Source organism: Lepisosteus platostomus, chromosome 13 (genome assembly GCF_059453375.1).
Source record: "Lepisosteus platostomus isolate fLepPlt1 chromosome 13, fLepPlt1.hap1, whole genome shotgun sequence".
Taxonomy (NCBI): domain Eukaryota; kingdom Metazoa; phylum Chordata; class Actinopteri; order Semionotiformes; family Lepisosteidae; genus Lepisosteus; species Lepisosteus platostomus.
The window spans coordinates 26,890,883-26,911,235 of NC_142623.1; the positions used below are offsets into that span (position 1 = coordinate 26,890,883).

The window sequence follows — 20,353 nt, forward strand, 5'->3', positions numbered from 1 at the left end:
TCTGCTTCTACTTAGTACCACCATCCATAGTCTCCTCTGTATATTGTAATTATGTTCTATCTTGTGTATTCTTTTCATTTATTGTTGCTGTCATTCTGTAAAGTACTTTGAGAAGCCACCTTTAAAGGCGCTATATAAAATAAAGTTTATTATTATTATTATTATTATTATTATTATTATTAAAGAAAACAGAAATAAACTTATCTTTTCCCTTAATGCACATGCTTGTCAGCAAGCACTGCAGAAACAAATTTAAATTTGCAAATTCAAAATCTGAACAAAAGTTATACCTTCATGCTGTGGGGTGGAAGGCAGAGGTGGGGTTGCACTGCCCAGTGGGCCAGCAGGGGGCGGCGGTGGTGTGGGTCTCATTGCTGGGGGGGGTCCTGCAGCTGGTGGAGGCCCATAAGCTGTTCTACCAAGCTGGTACGTCTGAGATGAAGGGGGGCTCATGAGCGGAGAGACAGCACCTAACAGGTCACATTTCAAGCAATTAATCTCTTCATTCCATTACAACACACTTGATTCTCTGAATACTGTAAAACACATATGCAAGTCAAAAAGAGTCCTACAGGAGTTCTACAGGAACTAATGGTCCTAAAAGCCTGCATTTAGACTCTGAATGGTCCAAAAATAAGCAACAACATCCCATGTGCATGTATGTGATCCCCATCACTGAGCCGTCACTTACTGAATGAGTCAGACATATCAGCATTCTGGACTACAGCAGGGACAGCTTGCTGAGAGCAGCGTGATGTGAAAGTATCATTGTGATTATTTTCAACTGTGCATGCAATGGTTGCATACAGAGCAGAACTTTAATTTGAGCAAAACAGCATATTAGATGTGTATACTGCCTCAAAGGCATAAGGACTGAGCCTAGGCTTCTGTGCTAAAAACCACAGAGAATGATACCTGAAAAAGACCATCAAGTAGATTAGTATAGTAGGAGGTTTTATACTTTATCTACCAGAGAAACTGTAATGATGAATGTGATATTATAGTCTAAGTATTAGAAAAGCAAAACCCAGTGCAGCCTACCACATTAAATCTGATGACCCACTTCGATTACTGAAAATACACTGTCCACAAAACAGGCTCACAATACGATGACACAATACAATGTTAAACATCCTTCCCCCTTTAAATAACAAAGATCTCATTCCAGTTGTAGTGTAGCTCTGCGTTGGCTAAAATTCAGAAGTGGCAAGATTAACCGAAAAGTAGATTTGCAACTTTTTATTGCATTCTAACCTGGCCCTTGACTTCATTCTCCAGTAAGCTTGTTACCTCATCTGAAAGCCTGCCAGAGAAGGAGACGTTCTGCCAAGCTGGTCTCTTTAGTATGAACACAGGGCAAAGTGCACTTCCAGCATCAGCCAGCCTAATCACACTGTAGATGTGGACTTAAAGGGCAATTTAACAAGTTCCTTTTTAGTAGAATATTGGCGTTACTGCAATGTCCACAAGGGAAGGAAAACAGATTACTAAAACCCTGTACATGCTTCATTTCTTCTGCTCTTTAAATGTACAAGTGGCTTCCACACAGGAGTGGCCTCTAAAATTAATTAAGCAAATGACATGCCAGATGCTTAAGTTTATACATAAAAATGCGGGAAAGGTGTAGTATCATATAATTTGGGTAGACATGGCTGCAAGATGAGTGTTTGGCAGATCTTCAACGGCCATAAGAGCTCAACTTGCTGAGGACACCCAGAAGTGATGGGGTCTAAGGCGACATTAGCACCAAACTCTAAGTGAAAGACATGAGCAGCAAAGGTCAAATAGTGGGTGGAAGCTCAAACACATATCACTTGACCGCAAATTTCAAACTATGGCACGAGCAGCCAGGAATTCCATAGAGCATTGCTCATCACACATGCAGGATGTCCCGTAGTTGTATACAGGCCAGCCAGGCTGCTTGGCCAAAAAAAAGGCGTGAGCACTGACAAAATGTACATAAGAATCCATATTGAAATACTGTTTCGTAATAAAACAGAGCAAGATTATTGGTCAGCCAGCTTCCGTGATGGTATTTAATCGTTTAGCTCTCATGGTCTCATGGCTTGGTCTGAATATCTCACAGACTTGCATTAAGTCTAGGTTGATTAAGAAAATTAAGCAATGAATGTAAAATTTGGACATTGTTGTAGAGACTCGTGATTCTGTTAATTAACCAAGCTGTTACCACCCAGCAATGTGCTTTTGTATGCCCAGGGTGCAAGGAGCACAGGCAACTGAGTAGCGCAGAAATGTGATATGATCAGATGAATTATCCTTCACTATGAACTTGACACACGGATGAGTGCTTGTCTGGTGCTACCTAAAGAACTCTACATGAATCCAGCAGTGAAAGATTCTGGTACTTTCACAACAGTGTGGGACTGGTGTGATCTTGGAGAACCCAATGTCTTGGAAAGCAAGGTACACACTAATCGCTACTTAATGGTTAAATGGACCATTTATGGGATGTTGTGGAATGATGCCTAAGACAGTGTTTTCCACCTCTATCAACCAGACATGAGCTGACTGACATTCTTAGTGGAAGAACAGTCCTGCATTCCTCCAACAGAACCCAAGTGGCTGGGAGACTCTATGCTATGACGCATAAGGCTGCACTGGCCAGATGTGGTGGCCCAGCACCCTATTAACCAACTTATTTTATTTTTTATATATTTTATTAATAAATGTCTTGGAATTTTGTGGTTTTAGGCAGACTCGGTAAATGATCAATTCAAACTAAATAACTCATGGATGTACATAAATGCTTCCAAAAGTGATATTTGGTTCACAATGGTTATATGATAAAATATGATAAAATATCTTTAAATAATTAAGACCAAATACTAGAACTGAGTATTTAAGAGGTCATACTTAGAAAATTTAAGGGCTCTTCATCATCAATTTAAAAATTATAACTATTAATGCAAACAATTCCCATGATATTAGAAAAATTACACTTCAGTTCTTAAAAATAAATCCTACCATGGCTCTGTTTATAAAATTGTTCTGCAACATGAATTTGTCATGTTGCAGAACAAAAGACAGGTCGTGGGAACAGGTCATGTACCTGGATGGACGAAGTTGTTGTGCGAGACGGCGGGCCCAGAGGGTGCAGCTTTCTGAAAGATGGGAGGGCTGGCCATGGTATATCCTGATGATGAAGGCTGGTTTGGTACTGAGCTGGTTACTGAGGTCACATGGTTGGTAACGGGGCCTGCTGCAGGCTGGCTCATGGGAGGAGGCATGCTATACTGCCAGGCTGGCTGAGGGGGCTGCTGGGTGTCAGCATAAAAACTGTTAGCAGGTACAGTGCCAGGGGTAGAATTCTGGGAAAGAGGAGGTGGAGGCATTCTGGAACCTGAAGTTTGAGGGGTGTGTACCAGTGGCTGAGCTGGCCCCATAGGAGGCCTGCTGACCGCCACCTGACCAGGCGCCTGATACAAGCTCACTGGAGGTGGATTCTGGTAAGGGCTACAGTTATACTGTCCAGAAAGAGGAGCCAGAGGAGCCTTCCCTGGCATCTGGCTTGGGTATGGGGGCTGAGCTCCCATGTTATATCCTGGCCCGGGAGGCTGCATCACCACTGGGTTCTGTAAAGGACCTGTGAACAAGAATAGAACAAGGAGTACATTAAAATCCATCTCACATGTGCATTTAAAGTCAACAATGTGTTAAAAACAAAAGATAAATACGCAGGCCTTTGCAACCCATTTTTGAAAAGATAGATTATAAAGCAGGAAAAATAAGATTAAGGACTATGTGGGTTGAATTTAAATTAAAATTGACTTTATTGACTACTTTACTGTTGAATCAAGCTTCCCACCAGGATTCAAATTGGCAGAGCTGTAGTGTGAGGAACAACATAGAGGGAATAGAGATCTAATTACTTTAGCGTAGCTAGAGTGAACAATTCAAATTCACAACAAGGTGACAGAGCAGTAAGACTAGGCTGCTGAATGAAACCCCATCACCTGGATTAATAATACAGACCACCAGTCTCTCTGTGATGAAGCAACAAAACCTACACTCTTACTGAACAACAAAGTGCAGTTAAAAAGCACTGAAAAAAAATTCTCAGAGAACAAGTGAAATTCTGCTTTATTTAAATCTACAAAAATAACTATTATAAAAGCCATTTTTGCTCTTTTAATTGGAATATCGAATCACAATGGTCAAAGCTACAACTATTGAAAATCATCTTTTTGAATGAGATCTTTGAATAATCAAAGCCATGAATATCTGATATGTTTAAAACACATCTGCTGTTTAAACATCCAAATGTGGCAAAAGCAAAACAAATATTATAACATGCTGGTAGTGCAGTAAAATTGCAACGGATTTGAGGATTTGAGGAAACTCTTGAGGATTTGCCGTCCTTGAGAAGAGAGGCAGATCGTTTAAACTGATTAGGCAGGTTTATCCAGTAAGAGGTGCATGTTTAAGCAGAGAACTAAGATGAGAAGACAACCTCTTTCAGAGCTAAAGATAAAATGTAATCCCTCTGCCTCTTGAAAAGCAGGAAAACCTTATGAATGAGGCTGCAAACTCACAAACTGCAGCGATCAAGGAGTCAGGCACCACCCGAACAAAACTCCTCTCAGGTCAAGTTCCCCATGCTCAGCTGTTTCTGTGATAATGTCCGATTCAGCAATAACATGGAACAAACAATTTATAACTGTATTGAGCTGTGTTTAGAACTTAATTATAATTAAACATTGTTAAAATACTGAAGGTATTAAAAGAGAACAGTCTGTTAATGGAAATTTCACTCTCTTATGAATTATTTTGAAGGTAGCATAAACCATATTTAGAACCAGGGTCTAAAACTCAGTTCCTAGAGGGCCTAAATTATGCTTTTATTCCTCCAGAGAACTCAATTACAGTTGCTCTAATTACCAAATTAGCTGCATAATTATATCTCTGATCAGACTCTGAGGTTTAATAGGCAGCTGTACCTTTAATGTAGTGAAACTGTCCTTAAGAAACATCCTATATATGTCTGAGATGGTGATGTTTGAGACACTGGTTTAGGAAACCAAGTAAAATTGAAAACTAAAAAAAAACACTGTTCCAAAAGGTTCAACAAATCAATTAGGAAAAATGTAAGGGAAGATAGAGCACTTCATGAAACAATTAAAAAACAAAAGCATTTAAAACACATGAACAGAAGGCATGTCTCTACCCAATGGGCTGTGGGAGTGTGGAACAACCTACCCAGCCATGCTGTTGAAGCCGATACCCTGGCTTCTTTAATGACATGGCTGAATGAGATCCTTGGCTTAATTAATTAGCTATTAAATGCCAAATGAGCCAGATACCCTTAATGGCCTCCTCTGTAAACGTTTTTATGGTCAAGGATATTTTACATCCCTTCATCATGAGACCTGTGTTACTACACTGACTTTGTATCCCAGGACTCTCGGTAAGGAAGAGGTGTAGCTTTATAAAAGCATGAAAACACGAGTGTGTGCAGAGAAATTCTGTAAGGCTTGACTGAACAGTCCTGTGTGAGTTTTTTTAGTGCTTCCAACTTCTACTGAAACATAATTTGCAATCAGAATGTTTTATACCCTCCCAATATGGAATTAGAAGGTGCTAATCTGCTGTGCTTTCCTCCACAACACTTGTTTCATCACTGGGGGAGGGGTGAAAGGTGAAGACGAGATGTTATTTTTCCCAAAACACACACTTATTTTTTGTTTCTTGCCAGCAGCAAAGTTGGTTATGACAGAAACAGATGGAGCTCTCACCGAAGGCACTGCAGGTTCACAAGTGCATAACAAATCGAGGAGACCCTGACGAGGCTCAGCCCCACTGGGAGTGTTCCCCTCACTACTTATTCCCTGACCTTAACAAGGCTCAACCTGAGCCACAAACAGGCACTGTGACCACTCAGCCTACGAGTTTCAAAATTCCGATTTAACCATAACAATTGATTGAACTCAAACAGTCCCTGCCACAACTGCGTTTCACTGATGATGATAAATCAGAGAGAGGACAGGCACCGTTCAGAGTTCATACACTGTGCAGGGTCCAGAGGTTTTACAACTACTCAATAGTCAAAGATAAGGAAAGAAACAAGACACTTTATCCAGCTGACAGGATTGAAGAAAATTAGAAGGCCTGACTAGATACAGCTTAGGCTCACTTAGGCTACAGCACAGATTTTTCACATTGTGGAGAGTATTGATTGATACTGTGTCGATCTGTATGAAAACATTGTGGTTTTGGATGGTATCTGTTCAGCTTGGTATAGGATCCTCTTTCAGATATGTTTATCTCAAAGATAAATGTAGAAACCACATTGTCCAAACCTTTCTGTGGAATGCAAATGAAACGGAAGGGAAATTCAAAATTCTGATGATTTAAAACTGAATAAGGAGTATGCTTCTAAGGTGCCTGAATCTTTGCACTTTGAAAGCATGTTATCAAAGACAATACATTAGCTGGACAAGAAAGATTTCATCATCTCAGGTGATATGTAAAAAGGCCTTTTCTGATCCATTACATAGTGAGCAGATTCAGCACAATTAACTCTAATTTAAGGCAGAATTCAATGTCCATACACTAGATCCCTAAACAGGTCTTGAGTAATTCTTCCAATTCAGGGTCATGTGAGAGCTGGAGCCTATTTCAGCAAGCAATGAGCGCAAGGCAGTATTCTCCCTGGAAGGGATACCAGCCCATTGCAGGGCACACACAGACACAAACACATCAAGGCCAGTTTTCCCAAAAGCCAGTTAATCTAACAGTATGTCTCTGGACTGTTGGAGGAAACTAGAGCACCTGGCAAAAACCTATTTGAACAAGGGAAGAATATACAAACTTGCACAGACAGCACTCCAGGTATGGATCTGAACCCTGGGCCCTGGCACTGCAAGGCAGCAATGCTAACAGCTGCTGCAGCTTACAAAGAAACACTAAAAGTGTGACTTCTAAGCATGAGAATAGACTGGCTAGAGCACTCATGGGTCAGGCTGTTATAAAAAAATATTCCTGGGGATATAACCCCTTAACACATTCAGAAGATGATCACTACCTAGCAGTTAAAATCTGTAAACAAGACTGTAAAACTTTCCAAGTCACTAGATTTCAATACAGGCTTCCGAACACTTCAACAATCTGCTTTCGCCCTCCCACAGCTAGGTCCCTGAAAGATGCCACATGTACAGTGAGCACAGTGAAAGCTGCCAGACTCCTGGAGCTAGACAGCCTTTCCTTTCTGAAGATAGGCTGTTCTTCAGTCGTCTACAATGCTATTCGACCAAATCACTATCGTCCATAACGTTAAAACAACCAACAGCACTTTAAAAATCCAATTCACTGAGCATTACTAGCAGTAAACACAAACAACATCTCAGAAAGAAGAAAATAAAAAATGTCGTAGGTATTCCGTTGGCGGTATCTCTAAACGAATATTACAATTGAAATAAAGTATATATTTAAATGGAAAACATAAACACCAAGCCAAAAACTTAAACACCAACATAAACAACTTCACTGAAAACGTCACTGCCAAGCTCAATCACAGTTTTTAATAAGACATCCACAGCTATTGAGATAATGAGAAATCTCGTCGCTCACGACATAAATTCTATATTACATACCAATTCTGCCATTATTTCCTTTGTGTACGCGGAGATTAGACATGTTCACTTCGAAAATCTGAATAATAACAGGTGGTAAAATATGTTGCACATTACATAAAAACTTGCTCTATTTACTCAGATCACGCAGGTGACTTTTCAACAGGTCTGTAACACGAAACGAGGCCACTCAGCACTCCACAATCTAGGTGTAACACGATGACATCACGAAACTTGCCAACTGGAATCATGTAGTTGCACAATATAAAAATTGCGAAGGAATCGACACGTCTATCATGTGACTTCCTTTTCCAAACCCCTTAAAAAGCATTTTCTTCACACTTCACGAATAACCCCACAGTACGCGCAATTTCCTTTTTCGTTCTGCCGTGCGTAAGCAGGCACACTTTATTGTGTGGTATTACTACCCCGAGGGTGGTAAACCGAGGTCGAAATTCAACCGAAAAAGTGAGATCCTACACGCAGCGAGAATACATCCAAGAAACCCTAAGCACAAGCAGCACTGGGCTACGTACTCACCGTTGGTAAAAGGCTGCCCCCCAGCACCATTCTGTGAGTTGTAACCAGTATTTGACATCTTGAAACTGACACAGGGATCAAATTCACAGCAGGCTGGATAGCGAATAAGTATGCCTGCTTCAAAATCGTAAATGACAACAGTCACTTGACAAAGAGCGGCTCTATTTTAACGGAACACCTTGGCTACTGAATCCGAGTCGCGTTAGAATTAGAGGGACATGTCTGGGGCCGTTCCCAGCAGATCTGGGGGTGCAGGCCCAATCGAAAGTAATCGTTGAAAATCCTCCTTTTCTCGCACAGGAAGTCAGGAAGGCAGGATCAGTGCAGAAACCTCCCTTGCACATGCGCATTGGGTACACGTGGCATTTCCTGTGTAAGAGCCTTTGGAGATGTACTAGAAACAACAGAGCAATCTGCACTGCAATGTGTTCAGCTGGAATTAAATCTTTACCTGTGTCGTTTTATTTCTTTTGAGTGATATTTACTTTTGAAGTTTTTTACAGTCACGGTTACTATGCATACCAATCATGCAATTTGTGAATAAATACCCCAAAGAGATCAGAAAAAAATATATACCAGAAATAGTTAAGGTTTCAGTTTGCGACTCAAAACCAAAATCAAAGGCTGAAGTCTGTGCCAAATCGAGGTTGGCTTTTTATGCATTATAATATACCATTATAAATTTGATTTTTTCATTTGTGGATTATTTTAACATTTAAATTAATTTAAATGCATTCTTCTAGTATTTTTGACAAGTAGAGTAGTAGATGGGAGCACCACGATAAAAGGTCAACATAACTGTTATTTATGTCGTGTGAAAATTTTTCTTTCATTTTTTGTTTTCTACGAATTTATAAAACAATAATCGTACTCCAGTCAACAAATGCGGAGAACTACAATCTGGAAAATTACGAAACCGAACTGAAAATTAAAAATAAATGACAAAAAGGCCAATATTTAGACGGGACATACGTTCGACGCTGACAATTTAATACTTAAAAAATTTTTAAAAAACTTGAAAACAAATATACATTATATATATATAATTGAACTTTGAGTCTTTTGTCCAGTATTACGGTATCATTAGGCAGTGCCTCTAAAAACTGGGAGTGTTGCTGTTGCCCGCCGGGACGAATTAGTGTGTAACACATGGAGGAAGCGGCTGTGTCAAGGGCTGGGAGCTGATAGTCGGCCATTGCTGTGTGTCGTGGCTCGGTAACAAAACACGGAGACGGAGAGAGGAGAGATACGGGCACACAGGGGGGACGGAGACGTATTTCTCTTCACGAGTAGAGCAAAAGCATTTAATTCTTTATCGTACCGGTTACAGGTAGGTTTTCGAGTCGTTATTCTTTTTACCAGCGAAAGCGTTATTGAGATATCTTGGTCAATAGGACTGTACGGTAAGCCTCCAGATCAATAGGTTTGCTGGGCTTGTGTAATCAGAGTGAATTTAATTGACAGTTAATGTTAAGAATCTATGTGTGTCGGGTAGCCTTGTTTTCTGAGTACCGCGGTGTGTAGGGGGATATTCTGCGTTTTTTCGTGAAAGAGGAGATTTGCGTGATGTCAGTTTAGCCGGGACACGTAGACTCAGGTGTGCTGTGCTGGCTTTGGTGGTACCGAGTGATGTCCGGTACCCGTATTTCTTGGCTGAAAACACGGATTTCCGTTTCACCTCTAAACGTTGGTCTGATCTCCTGTTTTCAATAATTTAATATACTCAGTGAAAGTGGTGATCAATCTTTTTGGGTATGGGAGGCGTCATAATTTTTCTTGCTTGGTTATAGTATCTTCTATCCTGTATACGGAAAGCTTAGGCTGTGCTACGAGAATGGTGACGGGGCTTTCTGACATTTCGTTTACCCTCTAGCTCTATTTATAATTGACGCGTGAAAAGCGACCGGCTTTCTCGTTATAAACTGATTAAGTTGACCACGCTCCTTTTTAAATAGCTTGTGAAGGTTTTTAATATTCTCCAAGCGTTCTTACTTTCTGTAGTAACGAGTTCTTCTCCCGTTTGCCGGTGAGCGAGGAACCGACTGAACTCCGTCGCTTCAAATTAGGAGGAGCAAATACATTTTCTGTCCGCGTTTAGAAGACAGTGATAATAGACGCCTTTCTTTTTAATTCTCAGCTCTTCCCGGTAATGCGAATCTAACGGTCGACTCTAATCAACACTAGTTGTTCTGAGAGATTAGTTGAGGATCCAGCGAATAAGCCGGAATTAATTACTACCACACCATGCTGTATAGAGTGGATTCAAATACTCATAATTGTTGTTTCATGCGATTGTCTCATTTTCCTTTAATCGTGAAGTGTTATTCCTTCATGGCTAGAGTTCTGGAGTTGAGGCCCTAAAAGCTCATGGAAAAAGTAAGAAAATGATTGTTCTTTAATGAATTGTAGATAAAACGGCAGTTGTAATTGCTCTGTCAACACGGTAATTTCTATAAAAAGTCAATTTTCCAGACGACGCTAAAAACTGCGTGTAGAAATTTAGTTTTAGCCAATACTTTGTAGGAATAATGTGATGTGCCTTTCTCAAATGTGTTAATTCCTTGAGCCATACAGACTTGAGAGATGATATCTTCCTGAGTGTTTGCAGAGTACACATTCCTTCCTACTAAATTGTGATGTCATGGTAGTAGAGGCAAGTAAGCACAGTGGTATTTGAGAATTATAAATATTTGAACTATGTTTAACTCAGCATTGGTATTTCCTCATTCTCTCATTGGTTTGAGTAATGGAGTGTAATTGAGTATTTGAGCTTCAGTGCCAAACAAGCATTATCCTATTCAGCCTATATTGCTGCTGATTGGGTGTTGTAATGTGTGAATGTGAGTGCGTTTATATATGGACGGTCTGTGTGCAAAGTGAAATCTGAAATTTGCAGTGTTTTGAACCTATGTCCATTTCAAACATGCATGTTTAGTTTTGTAATGAGATAATATTACTTTTATTTGTCATATTATCTCATTACATTAATGTTAATGTACAATAGATGGGATTTTCATCTGCCTTGCAGAGCTGTGAAATACCAAAAGTACATTCCCACACTTCTACTAGTATATCATCAGGGGTCTTCTGGGCCTAGGAGGTTTTGTGTCTCATTTTAATGAACAGCTCTTCACCTGGAACAAGCTTAGATTCATCCAGTTAACATTTAATGCACCAACCCATCCCTTTACCACAGCTTGAAACTGTTGACAGTGTAAGGAGACAGAAAACTTTATGCATGCTGGACACTGACATCCAGGATTGAGATCCCCTGCTTTATGGGGTTGTGAGGGTAAATAAAAAGCAATCTTCCACACATATAATTTGTGCAGATGGTTGTGGCTTTGCTGAAACATTAACCATACTAGACAATTTACATAAAAGTCAAAGTCCCTACAGATGTTTTCTTGAATTCTCATGTTGTTAGCACAAATATGTTACTGTGCACCCAACTGTTGAGAAAGACGTGGTTCATATGTATTGTGCTCTGCTGCTCATCCTTCACCACAAGTTTGGCGCTGTTTGTTTTCTCCTTCCTTGCCGATGGTTTTGTTGTATATACAGTAAGAGGTACAAAATGAGTAATCTTTCATTTCATGTAACGGGTCTATTTTCTAACTGCCTCATCCAATACAAAGGTGCAAGGCGGAGTCTATCCTGTAATCAGTAATGGGTGCAAGCAAATTTTTCCATAAGCCGACGTACCAGTATATCTTTCGATTGTGGAAGGATACTAGAGGACCCGGAGGAACATGAACATGGGGAGAACATACAAACTCCACACGGTTAGCACCCCAGGTCTAGCAGTGAACTCAGCTATGCAGCACTGACAGGCAGCAATGCTAACCACTGTGCTGCCCATAATTGGCAATTAATACACCTTAAATGGTTAATAGTCTCATTGGGTGTCTTGAATTTGGGGTCAAGCACAGGTTTGTAGATTTTATTTAGTGCCAAATAATAATATAAAAACAGCGCTGGGATAATGACAGCCTGGCTTCACTACATATCACTGCTTAATGAATGTTTGCATGTGATGAGGGTCCATTTTTAACATGTAGAGTATCCAGTTGAGTTGATAGTCTTTGGTTTCTCCAATAAAAAGCTTTAAAAGTAAAAAAATACTGAATGTTAAATTAAGTCTAGGAAACATGCTACGCTGATATGTTAACCTCATAAAAATAAATTTAGTTGCCTTCCATATACAAATGTATACCCAGCTGTTGAGAGCATTCTGAAATGATCAGTTATTTTCAGTGTGACCACTGAAAGTCCCCCTTATGGGTTAAGATAAGATGTGGGTTAAGTTTGCATCTAATGTTTTTAGATGTCTCTCAAGGTATATTTAACAAGTCTGGCTTTAATTTATATGAAAATAATGTTTAAATTCGAAGTGATTTAAAATGGCAAAGAAGTTCTTTAATGGAACAAGTAATAGGTTTATTTCATGCTGAAAAGAGAAGAGAGAAAACACAACGTTTGGGCTGTGGAGCCTTCGGGTGTAAGCCAGCTGCCAGCCTGAAGTTCTTTAATTATTTGTGGAGGATTCATGTTGATTTTATCAAGTTTTTAAAGTTATCCTTGGGATTGTTGATGGTGCTGAATGTCATGGTGAAAATCTTAAATGGTTTGGAAAAGTGATTCTGATCGTTTTTGTACTCGCGACTATCTTGTTGTTGCGTTAGCACACTCTTCAGTACATGCTGAATTCTAATAGGCTATTTAAGTCTTTGCAACCTGATGCACTAAATCACGTCATGGCAGTTGACCCTATGAATTTGCTGCTGTATTGTATCATTTACTCTTGTGAGTAGGAGAATCCTACTCTTGTAGTGTGCTAGAGTTGAAAATAGTTGCTGACGTGTAGTTTTTGTGGTATTTGCATGTTCTTGACCTTTGCTTTCAGTATATGTTGCTCCAGAATCATCTGGATGTTGTGTAACTCGAACTATAGGTCAGCTTATCAGATTCTGTTACAAAGTGAATCTGGAGAAAGGATTATGGTAAGAAATTTTCTTCTGATCTCAAACATTTGGTAGGCCTTTTCTAGCCTATTTAGTATCTCTAATTGAAACGGTTTACTGACAGCTTTTGGATTCTGTGTACAGGAATTAAATGATTCAAGAGCAATGTTGGATAAATACGCTATAAATCTTTATTTAAAATAATTAAAAATATGCATAAACTATGATAACATACCTTTATTAGTATTATAGATGTATTTCTAGGCAAACACGAGGACAAATTCATAATAGAAGATTATGAATTGACCTCCTGGCAGGTTGTTTTTAAAATACTTAAGGAGCTGAGGAAGAAGAAAACATCTGTGATGATCAGTGATTATTGCTTTGATTGATAATTTAGTCAAATTATCATTGATTACTGCATATTAACAATAAGCATGCTAGATTATTTTGTAAGTGAAGTGAAAATTACACTCCACCCCAGCTAGCTCTCCATGTTCTGTTGCATTGTTTTAAGCTGTTTTTGTAAATCTTTTTTTTGGGCTAAAGAGATCATGATCCCTGAGGTAATGTTTATTAACCTGAATAAATATGTGGGGTAGTTCACAATAAATCAGATGCGGAGTGTAATGGCAATAAAGTTTACTGGAGGTGATCTTGTGCTAAATCTGTACAGTATATAAGGCCATACAGTAATTTCTAATTTTGTCCATAGTGTAGAATGTTTATACATTCATAATCAGGATTTTCATTGTCTAAGGTATTTGTTTAAGTGTACCATGAAAATCAGGGAACTGTACCTAAAAAACTGCACCTGTGGCAACTATGATACTGTTTTCCAGTGCATTCAGATGAGGCTGCACAGGTAAGGGTTAGAGGCTGGGTGGTGCGGTGGCTCTGTGGTTAAGGATCTGTGCCTGTGGCTGGAAGGTTGCCAGTTCGTATCCTGCTGCCGGCAGAGGAATCCTTCTTTGTTGGGCCCCTGAGCAAGGCCCTTAACCCCAAATGGCTGACCCTGTGCTCTGACACCCAGATTCTCTTCATGTCTGTGTGTCTCATGGAGAACAAGTTGGGGTATGCGAAAAGAAGAATTCCTAATACAAGAAATTGTATATGGCCAATAAAGTGATCTTATCTTTTAAGGTTTGTCCTACCTTCCATAACATCGACAGCTTATTTAACTTAAATTGCCTTAAATAATATTCCTATTTGCCTATATCTGTAATGAACTGGTCAGCATTGAGGTTGCTGTATGGCCTCTCATTCTATAGTCAGAGACTGCAAATCCAGGAAGAGTTTTTGATTTTCTTTATTTTTTTATTTATATTACAGGATTCACACATCCGGATATGTCCTTCATATTTGATTGGATTTACAGTGGTTTCAGTAGTGTACTACAGTTTCTAGGTAAGTGGCTAGTAAAGATATTCAGTTTAAGGTAATGTGATAGTCTGTACCCTAAAGCAAATATACTGTAGACTCAGAGGTGGGTAGAAGGTTGAACTCCTGTAGGACTCCAAATGTATGATGATGACTGGTTCGTATTTTGATTTTATTCAAGGAACTGTCTTGATTATCAGACTATGTTAGGAATCATGACAGTTCTGAACCGTTTTGAAACAGTCTTATAAACATCTTAGTCAGTGATCTGTAATGATGCTTGGTGTCTTGGAGAGGAAGTTGATGAAACCTGACCTGCACTACAGCTAAGGTGTGAGGTGCATCACACGGGCAACTCGCCCTTCCCTGCAGATTATGAGCCAAGTTTAGCTGCTTGGCTGCTGGGAGTCTTCTTCCCAGCAGTACAAGCAGCTATTCTTTCAGCTCTGTGACTCACTATGCTCTCCAACATCTATAATATTTCTGATATTTATCATTCTAGAAATCCTGAGATACACGCGTGCTGTATAAAGTTTATTTCTAAACATTCACATCTGCATTTTGTCACTAAGCTTCTTGAATGATTTAAGGTAATTATTGAGAAACTATGGCTCTTGAGTTTAATTAAGCAAAGGTTGATCTAAGACATCTCCCTTTGGGATTTGAGCTTTGTCTGGGAAAGATGGGAGAAGCGATTTAGGTACTCGTGATGTAATTAATGGGGTACAGTGTACTTTCAACAAAATCAACTTGAATACATTGTGCATGTGGAGAGTCCTTGCTTACTGAAGTGTAAGACCAGGTGCACATAAAGTATTATATAAAATAGCCTTTAAATTTAATTTAGTTGTTTTTTATGAAGAGATGATTTTCTGCCTTTTTAAAAGAATTGGTATGCTAATTATTTTGTTTGCTGCATTTCAGGACTGTACAAGAAATCTGGCAAATTAGTATTTCTTGGATTGGACAATGCTGGCAAAACAACGCTACTGCACATGCTCAAAGATGACAGATTGGGACAGCATGTGCCAACTTTACATCCAAGTGAGTTGATCTTTTTTTTCCTTTTTGAAAATGCGCTGTCTGTAATGAAAATCGTTGAGCTTGCATAAAATAAGTTTCTGTGAATGCATTGACAAGATGGAATTTACTTGTGCCTATTTTGATGTGTTTTACCAGTACAATATAGTTGTCATTTAGGTTATTTTCCATCCTAATGGTAATGAATTGAAGCTATGACAATTAAAACACTTAATCACTGCTACATATGTGATGTTTTTAGGACTGTTCATGTTGCAGTCAGAAATTGTGTAATGTGTACTGATTGTGCATTCCCAGTCACTTGTCTTTTTTCATTTTATTTATTGTTGAGGAGCAGAGGGTCCACTGTCCTGTTTCTACACACATGCCTCCTGCTGTATGTTTGCTCAGAACCAATTTGATTATGCACTTCTTGCATGATTACTCCAGTAAAGAAAAAAACATGAGAATTCAATTTAAGAGTGGTTTATTTTAACTTGATTGTGAATTCCCAATGTACATTTGGAAAGCATATTTTTTTATTTCCTTCTGATTGTTAACTTCAAAGTCATGTGAGAATCAGTCACTCACTTTGAAAAAGGTAATAACTGTAAAAAGCCATAGTGAACTGCCTGAGTAATCCAGCCATCCATTTTCTAACCACTTCATCTAATTCAGGGTCGCAGGGGAGCTGGATCCAATTTCGGCAAGCAACAGGCACAAGGCAGGATACACCCTGGAAGGGACGCCAGTCCATCGCAGGGCAGACATACAGACACTCACACCAGGGCCACTTTTGCCCAGAAGCCAAAGAACATACCAGCATGTCTTTGGACTGTGGGAGGAAACTAGAGCACAGTAAAAAGCACAGCAAAAGCCCATGTGGACATGGGGAGAAAATACTAACTCCACACAAATAGAACCCAGGAAATTGAACCCAGGGCCCCAGTGCTGGGAGGCAGCCATGCAAATCACTGTCTCATCATGCCACCCTGCCTGACTACTGTTGTTCTTCCTTTTTTGAACAGATAATTTACCCTAATATGTTTCAATGTCTGTTTTATTTGCTAACTAGCCTCTGAAGAGCTGACCATTGCTGGTATGACCTTCACCACCTTTGATTTGGGTGGCCACGCACAAGGTACTTGTACAAACAAAATTGATACCTACACTACAAAACTTTTGCACATCTCTGTGCTGCTATTATTGTTTGTCAATCCAGGCACTAACAGTTTTTACCTCTTCAGCTCGTCGAGTATGGAAAAACTACCTCCCTGCCATCAATGGTATTGTCTTCCTAGTGGACTGTGCAGACTACCCAAGACTGGCCGAGTCCAAAGTAGAACTTGATGTAAGTGCCTCATTAGAAATAAAAATGTGTTTTATACATTTTAGTGTTTTGTATATAATTTCAGCACCCTTACATGATTTTACAAGCAGAGACATGTGTAGAACAGTCAAAACTATAAACTCCAGCAGCTATGTCACCCTGCGACTCAGAACTGGCAACCCACTGAAGCTAAGCAGGTGTAAAACCTAATGGCATGCTTAGCGCTCGTTATATATGGTTAGGTATAATTTGTTGTAATTACATGCTTTCATGTGGTGTGTAAAAGTTAATTAAGTCATTTCATTGGCAGGTGAATATTCTGTATTAACAGAGTGGTTAACCTCCAAATTTTACTTTACTGTATACTGAGAGGCATTAAAACGCAAGCAATACTAGTGGTCCTATATTCATTTGTTGTGTTTTTAACATTTCTAAGTATGTTATACTGTATAATTGCCATATTTGAATGCACATGTATATTACAGCAAGGATTAAAATTTGCATGCCAGTTTCAAGTGGATTCACAATGCCTGGCCTAAAGCTTCAAGTTGTGTATAATTAATATGATCATACAAGTGGCTTCTGGCACATCTTTATATCTGTCCACCAGAACTGTGGAGGTGGGGAATATCTTTCTTTAGTTTATTTTTACTGGTACTTGTGATGAACCTTACTTTTAATCTTATTCTATTCATGTAAATGTTTTTTTTTAGATTTTTAGGTAATTGGTGACTGAACCAAGGTTCAAACACATAGCACTGCAGAGGAGGTTTGAGCTGCTATAGTACACTGTGGTTAAGGCAGTAGAGCACTAATGTTGGAGTATTTTTATAAGTGTTTTCAAGCTGAACTCTGTTTGTTTTCAGGCATTAATGACAGATGAAACCATTGGAAATGTGCCTATCTTGATCCTTGGTAACAAGATTGACAGACCAGAAGCCATCAGTGAAGAGAAGTTACGAGAACTGTTTGGGTTATATGGACAGACAACAGGCAAGGTAATGAGAGCACATTTCTCACTCAGACCTGGTCATGTGTTTTTCTGTACTTTGTATTTTCTGACTGCTTCTTCCAGTTCATGGTTGTGGGGAAGCTGGAGCGTGTAGAGCAAACAATGGGCACAAAGCAGGGTGCACCCTGTTCATAGCACCAGTCCATTGCAAGGCTGACACACACTCACACACATCAGTGCCAATTATCATTGAAGCTACCTAACCTACCAGCACGTCTTTGGACTGTCGGATGAAACCAGAGCACCCAGAGAAAACCCATGCAAACAGAGGGAGAGCATACAAACTCCACACAGATAGCACCTCAGGTCCAGAATTGAACCCAGGGCCCCAAAACTGTGAGGCAGCAAAACTAACTAGCGCCACCATGCAGCCCGAACGTTATCATGAAAATAGATTTATGGATCTAATTTCCCATTCTGAATGTGTATCCTTTTATGCTATGCTTGATATTTTCTAAGCTATGCTTGATATGGGTGCTTGATATTTTTCTTAGCTGCACCTATTAGGATGTTTAATACTTTTATGCAGTATGGAGAAATAGAAGCACAGCCGTCTAGGTAATGCTCATTACCGTTTTGTGCCCAATCTAATTTTATGATTTTTCCATTTTTTAGGGCAACGTTCCATTGAAGGAGCTGAATACAAGACCACTAGAAGTGTTTATGTGCAGTGTGCTGAAGAGACAGGGTTACGGCGAGGGGTTCCGCTGGCTGGCCCAATACATCGACTGAGCCAGTGTTCAGGAGCCTTGGGAGGAATCCCAGTTCACCACATTTGATCCCATGTCTGGTTATAAAGTTTGCCTCTGCTGTTGAAACATGTACAACACGAACCCAATAGACTTTTATTGGTTGAACATTTGGTTATAAAATTGACATTTTTCTAGAAGAATAATATAGCATCAACCGTGCTAAACATTTTAAGTCCGAGCCGTTGAAAAAAAGAGAATACCTGTTTTTTTCTGAGCAGTTTGTATGCGTGAACGTCGAAACATGTTAACTCTGTAATCCCACTGGATGACTCTTTTTAAACAGCCTTTCTTGGCATCAGTTCCCAAAACCATACAAAAGAGTGAAAGAGAAACGTGGTAGTTGTATGCAGCTGAATGCACTTTTTTTAACAGGAGAGATGACAGACATGCGACTAGTATTTAATGTTCAATTTTTATGTTGTTTTTTTTTTTGAGCTATTTGGTTTCAATAAACCTAGAATATGTAACCACGTATACATCTGTTACTTTGAAAAAATTATTTCTGTTAGATTTTCTAGCTGCATGATGCCTTAAGTCAGACCATATCTGCCCCTGCCCATTTGATGTAATTAAAACCAATCAAAAAGTTATTTTGTTATTCTTCTTTGAATATGAAGATACAATAAACTATTTGGCATTTAGGATACAGGTTTGCTTTAAAGTAACCACTGTTTTCTGCTTACACATTCCAATGTGAGTGCCAGGTTTTATGTTTGCCTGAAGTGAACAGGCATCCTTGGTGTCTTGACAGGAGTCTAAAGATTGCACAACTTTAATGAGGGTAAGCTCTGTCACTTGTTAAAGTGAATACTGATCTGCCACAAACCAATTCACTTCATGGAATATTAATGTTAGGAGTGTGAATGGAATTTTTTAAAGGTAACTTGGTTTTTAATGCATTAGCTGTCGAACTGGTTAATTGCTTATAGATGGTTGTAATATTTTACTACACCCTGAAAAGGTTTTGCCTGTTGGTGTACCAGTAGATGGCACCCTTCCTCCTGGACCACAATTTTCAAAGCCAATGCCCCATTGTGGTGACCAAGGAGGTTGTGATTTGGGATGTGTTGTACTACAGATGACATGTTAAATCAAAATCCTTTGAACGTAGTCATTAAAGATCACATGTCTCTTTTCGATAGAGTTGTTGTATTAACTCCTATACCTGGGATACGTTCCGCTCTGGATATGCACAGTGGCTTTCCTGAAGTTCACCTTTAATATATTTGGTGAAGCAAGTTCTCCCCTCATTACCTGCACAGATGTGTCATGAGGCTGGTGTTGCATCATAGCTGCTGGGTGTTACCCAGGTTGGTTCTGCACTTCAGTGGTGAATGTTGCGAGTCTCCTGCTACATATGTAAAGGTCTTTGATATCCTTCATGATGGAAAAAACGCATAAAAGCGTGGAATACTTCCTTCTTTTTTAAAACAACATTACTAAGATGTTGTCCTTTGAATAGAATGGTTCTGCAAATTCAGGCCAGGTTACAGGCCACTGCTAAATTTAAGTAGTTCCTTGGTTATGTAGAGAACAGACAAATGTGGTATTACTTAAACAAGAAAGTATGACAATGGAATTAAATGTGTTAAAGCTTCCAATTTTACTGAGTGGAGCACCCGTTAGTCATTGGTGTTGTTTCCGTTTCTGAGTAACACGTAATGCATGCATTTAATGTTAAAAAACTGGCACCTTAAAAAAAAACAATACAAAAAGGGGGATTGACTATATAAAACAAACCAAAGGCTCAGATTATAATTAAAACA

General features: G+C 39.3%; 2 protein-coding genes across 5 annotated transcripts in view; one reads left to right on the forward strand and one right to left on the reverse strand.

The window, feature by feature from the left end:
* sec24a (SEC24 homolog A, COPII coat complex component) overlaps window positions 1-8,456 on the reverse strand; it is a 25,887-nt gene extending 17,431 nt beyond the window's left edge. The window contains exons 1-3 of one of the 3 annotated variants that reach the window (XM_088603881.1): window positions 8,130-8,456; window positions 3,071-3,604; window positions 291-470 (exon numbers count right to left, since the gene is read on the reverse strand). In XM_088603881.1, the coding sequence (XP_088460007.1) occupies window positions 291-470; window positions 3,071-3,604; window positions 8,130-8,187 (772 nt within the window). In that variant the 5' untranslated portion in view covers window positions 8,188-8,456. Of the gene's footprint in view, window positions 1-290; window positions 471-3,070; window positions 3,605-7,610; window positions 7,815-8,129 lie in introns of those variants that run through there. The other 2 variants (XM_088603879.1, XM_088603880.1) reach the window with 2 other exon arrangements.
* sar1b (secretion associated, Ras related GTPase 1B) lies at window positions 8,022-19,177 on the forward strand. 2 transcript variants are annotated; one of them, XM_088603885.1, is made up of 7 exons: window positions 8,022-8,162; window positions 14,426-14,500; window positions 15,398-15,517; window positions 16,569-16,634; window positions 16,741-16,844; window positions 17,690-17,821; window positions 18,451-19,177. In XM_088603885.1, exons 2-7 carry the CDS (start codon window positions 14,443-14,445, stop codon window positions 18,565-18,567), a joined length of 597 nt encoding a protein of 198 aa, XP_088460011.1. In that variant the 5' UTR covers window positions 8,022-8,162; window positions 14,426-14,442; the 3' UTR covers window positions 18,568-19,177. The 2 variants fall into 2 exon arrangements, with proteins under 2 accessions (XP_088460011.1, XP_088460010.1); XM_088603884.1 differs by lacking the exon at window positions 8,022-8,162 and adding an exon at window positions 9,286-9,459.
* Window positions 19,178-20,353: the final 1,176 nt, after the last annotated feature.

Bases quoted from the DNA above. Each gene is read 5' to 3' on its own strand.
- sar1b (XM_088603885.1), top strand. From the start codon at position 14,443: ATGTCCTTCATATTTGATTGGATTTACAGTGGTTTCAGTAGTGTACTA. The intron at 15,518-16,568 runs GTGAGTTGATCT...TTTGCTAACTAG, and splicing joins TGTGCCAACTTTACATCCAA to CCTCTGAAGAGCTGACCATT. The intron at 17,822-18,450 runs GTAATGAGAGCA...TCCATTTTTTAG, and splicing joins ATGGACAGACAACAGGCAAG to GGCAACGTTCCATTGAAGGA.